The 5,529-nt window shown below is 35.1% G+C and overlaps 1 protein-coding gene across 1 annotated transcript; it reads left to right on the top strand.

The window, feature by feature from the left end:
* Window positions 1-224: 224 nt before the first annotated feature.
* Window positions 225-3,435, top strand: LOC110098339 (THO complex subunit 4A). The gene is made up of 5 exons (XM_020825155.2): window positions 225-523; window positions 633-785; window positions 1,183-1,251; window positions 1,350-1,534; window positions 3,021-3,435. Exons 1-5 carry the CDS (start codon window positions 365-367, stop codon window positions 3,214-3,216), a joined length of 762 nt encoding a protein of 253 aa, XP_020680814.1. The 5' UTR covers window positions 225-364; the 3' UTR covers window positions 3,217-3,435.
* Window positions 3,436-5,529: the final 2,094 nt, after the last annotated feature.

Here is a 5,529-nt window from a genome sequence, read left to right as displayed (position 1 = left end):
ATAAGATTAAATTATAGTTTTGATTTATATCTTATATTTGACTCAATAATAAATTAATGTAATTAATTAAAATATTGAGCTCATACATTAAAAAATTAAGCCGAATAAACCCCCTAATTAAAATAAAAATACATTAGTAGCACAATAAAATCCTTAGCCTTACACAAATTATTTTTATATAAAAGCATTTTACTTATGGTTTTATGCCTAAATCCATCCGCCATCTTCTTGTATTACTTATAAGCCGGTTACAAAACTTTCAGCGTTCGGTCTCCTCGGCTGGAAACCCTAGATCCTTCGATTTTTCTCGCCGTCCGCCTCCGATTTAGCAGCTCGTCTCTTTCGTTCCTCTGTCTGTCTAAACATGTCGACTGCCTTGGACATGTCCCTCGATGATCTGATCAAGAAGAACAAGTCATCTGGAGTTAATCCCCGAGGCCGGGGCAGAGGAGCCGGCCCCGGCCCTGCTCGGCGCCTCCCCAATCGATCTGCTAATCGGGTTGCTCCTTATTCCGTCCCGAGGGTATGGATAGGGTTTCGTATAACTTCGCCGGATCTCCATCTATCCACTTCTTCTCCCCTTTTTTACGGATCGATTTCACTTATATCGTTGTGGACGCCATCGGATCCAGGCTCCAGATTCGGCGTGGCAGCATGATTTCTTTGCGGATCAAATGCCGGCGTTTCAGAATCCAACCGCGGCAGCTAGAGCGACGGCCATTGAGACAGGAACCAAGCTTTACATCTCCAACTTGGATTACGGTGTTTCCAACGAGGACATTAAGGTTGATATTTATGTAGCTTGCTGAAGGTTTATTAGTTTTGTTTACCACTTCTTTGAATTGTTTCCTTCCTCGAGGAAGAGTTTTTTAATTTCTTAAAAGCTTTTTTGTACTAGTTGTTTTGTTCAATATATATTCTAAGGATTTATTAATTTTAAGCGCAACTCTAGTATTACATCCTCTAGTTTTATCTCTTTTTATGCAGACTGCAATCAATGATAAATTAAGCCACAAATCTTGAATTGACTTAACGTTGTGTAGCGTTAGTTTTACTTTTTCTGTACACATTTGGTGGCTTGAACCTTTTTATTTATATATGTTTTTATAGCTTGAACTATTTGATTTCGTTGTTTGAAGATAAATTAGTTTTGCACTCTAATGCTGATGATATCTTATCCAGGAGCTTTTCTCAGAGGTTGGTGATTTGAAACGACACTCTGTTCACTATGATAGAAGTGGAAGATCAAAGGTAAATTGTTTAGATTGGTTATGCGGTTATGCACTCTCTCAGAAACTAGTCCATGTAACTTGTTTTGATATTTTGGTATTATTTGTTTATAAATAAAGGGAACAGCAGAGGTTGTCTTTTCAAAGAGGGCAGATGCTTTAGCTGCTGTGAAAAGATATAACAATGTGCAGCTGGATGGGAAACCAATGAAAATAGAAATTGTTGGAACAAACATTCCAACACCTATGGTTGTGCCTCCCCTGTTGAATGACAACTTTAGAAATTTCAATCCAATCCCTAGAAGGTATTTTTTTTTCTTTTAAATACGTATTATAATAAATGTATCTACACTTGTATATATGTATTAATGTGTCAATATGTTTAGTTTAATTTGTATATTATTCATACAAATTTGCTCCTGTTTGCATTTATATGCATTCAACTATCAATGTTCATGTGTGCTAGTATATTAATGTCTGCATGGATATGAGGCTCTCCTTGAGGCCCGCATTTGCGCAATTTCAATAAAAAACGCATCGATGCTTACGCCTCAAGTTTTTTTTATGAGGCTTGCGCCTCAACCTGGTTGAGGCCCGCCTCGCCTCACTGGCATGAGGCTTACGCCTCACGCTATATATATTAAAACTTACATAAATCTTGAAGTAAATGCCCGACATTGGACTCTATAGGAGAGGAGGAAGGGGAGAGAGCAGTTCATCATAATGATGAATCAAATGAAGAACCCCTTAGTGATGACAATGCTGATGACTTATGAGTTCTTATGTGATATGTCATTGCTATTTATTTTTGGAAATTTGAATTATATGTTAATTAAAAGAATACTGGATTTGGGAAAGATAGAATTTTGAGTTGAACTATATTTCATGTTGTCTTATTATTGGGATATTTTGATTTCACTTAATATCTTATGCTTTTTTATATTTTATATTATTCACTCATTAGTATATAAAAAATTTATCATTTTATGTTTACGCAATCTTTTGATTTTGAGGCTTACGCCTCAAAACGCCTCAAGGCTTACGCCTCGCCTCACGAATGAAAAACGCCTCAATACCCAAATACGCAATTTTAAACATTGTTTACATGATTGTATATGTTTTGTCTATCTTACTGTAGCATATATGGTCTACAAGGCTCCAAGCATTCCAAGCTATGAAAGGGATTGGTGAATCTAAGGATACCATTGCATTGTCTTTACTTTATTTGATTCAAATCTGCAACTCCTTACTCATAGTAGCAATTATGACAATGATGGACAATTTATGCTTTTATGATGATGATGGACATTGCCTTTTCTCCTTTTTTGTTTTGCATCTCACTTTAGTTTGCATTAGTAACTTTATCATAGATTGTTTTAGTAACATTATTGCATTAGGGGCTTTTGTGGGTATATAGAAGGTTAAAGCTTTGTTAGTGCTGGTATGTCAAATTTTATGTCGCCGGAAATAAATAGCAATGTGAGGGCCATTGTACTAGTATTTGTCCTCTCATTTTATTTTTCTTCCTCACCTCCTCCTTACCTTTCTTTTTATGTGTTCTGTTGCACAATTCGTGCAAGTGTGATGGTTTGATTTTGCGGTGTGCAATCTGACTATGTCTTACTCCTACATCTTATCTTTACTTATATTATCAGTTGGCTTCCTTTTTTTTTGGGTTTGGTTTGTTTGCCAGTTCATGCAGTAAATTATTATCCTTTGCTCTTCCTTTGCGCTTCCCTTCCACATAAATTTATATTAATGCATGCATGAATTTCTTTCTTTATGTATCAGTGGTCTGGGAAGAGGTGTTCCTAGTGGACGTTCACGAGGTGGTGGATTTGGTGGCGGCGGCGGCGGCAGCAGCAGCGGTGTCCGTGGAAGGGGCCGAGGACGTGGTCGAGGAAGAGGACGTGGTGAATCTGTTTCTGTCGCTGATCTTGATGCTGATTTAGACAAATACCATTCAGAGGCTATGCAGACCAACTGAATTGCTGTTTTAGGATTCCGTAGTGTACTTCAAGTGATGGTGTAATTGCAGAGGAAAGGACTGAATGTTTATCTAGAGTATTCTAGTACGTATGAAAGTTTGATTTATTTTTGTTGTTTAGATTTCAAGATCCTGTTTGGCTTTAAATGAACATCTGATGACTGTCTTGCGTGAAAAAAAAATCAAATTTGTTCTAATTTATTCTCTTTGCCTAAAAAATGCTACCATGCCTAATCATGGAAACAACTTGGGAGAGAATGATGTGTTATCCTAAGTCTCGAGGGCTTGCTTGCATTCATCATTTTCAATTCCGCTTAGCAAATTTATCCAGTACATTTCATGCAACTTCAGCTGTCTAATTTAAAGGTTAGCTTCTTCTCTTTGCAATCTGTTCATTAACCTTACTGCATCTATATTCATACTTATAAGTCATTGTGAATTTTTCATTATGCATTCCTGTTTAATTAGCTAATTTTTTTTTCATTTTTATTTTGTTCTTTTTTATTATTATTATTTTTTGTAGACTGCTAATTTTGCATTGTGAATCGGCCAACATTCAGGTCTCTGTTATCTATGGTTAGCTTTAGAATGGCAGAGAACTTGATGGATAAAAAAATTGTAGTTTAACTTCAACTTGTATGAGTTAGGTTATTAGTGAATATTAGTCAATGAACATTACATTATTTGTCTGGTTTGACATGGAGTTTGACATAAAGTGTGAATTTGTTGCTGTATAATTATCAAATTGAGTTTATTTTCTTATTAGATTGATTTTTAGTGGTGATTATCTGGATAAATTTTTAATTTTCAGCTATATTTGAATTTTTGTGTAGTAAAGCAAAGTTTTGTGAGCCTACTAACATCAGAGAGCAATTAGTTAAGTCACCCAGCTGAATATATACTGCATCTGTATTGTTTATACATCAATTGAGTCCATTATTGTTGGTCTTTTACATATAAACTGATCTCAAGTCGATGGCCACTATTACATATTGTTATGTATGGACAAATTCATATGGATTATAGCCTTCATATGTATAGATTTTTAAATTTAAATAAATTTGAGAAGTACTCCTATTAATGAAAAAAAAACCGATCAATAAATCTTAATATATTATGTTATGCCCTTAAAATCATGGCCAATACATCTCCAATTCAAAAATACGATCATCAAATATTTAGAAAATTATGCTGCAAGCTTTTTAATAGACTTTGTGCAAAATTTCTTTATCAGGGTGATACCATTACAAAGAAACTTCATCTTATCTATTAGAAGAGGACTTGTAAGCCTAAGCACTAAGGTGATCTGAGAGTTTCATCAATTCTAGCTCTTTGTCAATAGGTATAACTGCTCTCTCATTTAGCATTACTAAATTCAAATTCTCTTCTTGCTTGTTGATGCAACAAAAAATATGTACCTGCATAGAACCCTGCTACTCATAAGGCCTTCATTTACTAGAAAAACTTGAGAAAAACAACCGAATTGGTGAAGTAGAATTTCTCCTTCAACATTACTATCTCCAATTCTCTCTTTTTATTTTGGGAACCATGGTGCAGCGGTTTATCTCTGTGTGAGCTGCTTGATCCGACAGACCGACACCTATAACTCCCTCAATACCCATGAATGCTCCCATCTGTACCAACATTCTTGATAGCGGCTGGAAATTACACCCATCTTTTCTTGCTAATGTTTATTTTCTTATTAGTCGGTTGCATATATTTACTGAATCTGCTCTTTGCTCGATCTTGAAAGGTTTTGAAAAAACCCCTCATTTAAAGTATTTATCAACTCATTTTATGCTGAGGATGGACCTTGTTACTCGGAGCAAATATTTATGGTATAAAAACCTTGCTCTTCGGTTTTCCTGTTTTGCTTGGTTGGGTTTAGCTGGAGGATTAAAAATGGCTGATGTTTTGGTTAGTATTAGGCTTCATTTAGGACGGCTTTCTTACTGAGCACCTTTCTGGCATAAAGAAAATAATAATTTTTTAATTAAAAAGTTGCTTTAAGAAGCAATAAGAAAGCCGTCCCAAACAAAGCCTTAATACCAACGCCAATGGTTGCTGCAACTTCTTTTTGTGTGTTATGAATATGTTAATCACCTTTTCTTTATTTGCATAATTCTCCCTTGGACAACAACGTTTTTTTTGCCGAAATTGAATTTGATGCAACTATTTGAGTAAATCTTTGAGATGAGTCATGTTCTGCTGCTTGATCTATTTTTTTTTTTTTTTTTTTCTTTTTTTACTACATATGGAGGGAGACAAACATAGGAGATATGGAAACTCAATTAATAGCTCCTCGTCTATATG

Source organism: Dendrobium catenatum, unplaced genomic scaffold (genome assembly GCF_001605985.2).
Source record: "Dendrobium catenatum unplaced genomic scaffold, ASM160598v2 fragScaff_scaffold_1391, whole genome shotgun sequence".
NCBI lineage: Eukaryota > Viridiplantae > Streptophyta > Magnoliopsida > Asparagales > Orchidaceae > Dendrobium > Dendrobium catenatum.
This window is presented reverse-complemented; position numbering and strand designations above follow the sequence as displayed.

Excerpts from the sequence above, each read along its gene's own strand:
- LOC110098339 (XM_020825155.2), top strand. The coding sequence starts at position 365 with ATGTCGACTGCCTTGGACATGTCCCTCGATGATCTGATCAAGAAGAAC. Across the intron at positions 786-1,182 it reads TTTCCAACGAGGACATTAAG|GAGCTTTTCTCAGAGGTTGG; the intron begins GTTGATATTTAT and ends TATCTTATCCAG. Across the intron at positions 1,535-3,020 it reads TTCAATCCAATCCCTAGAAG|TGGTCTGGGAAGAGGTGTTC; the intron begins GTATTTTTTTTT and ends TTTATGTATCAG.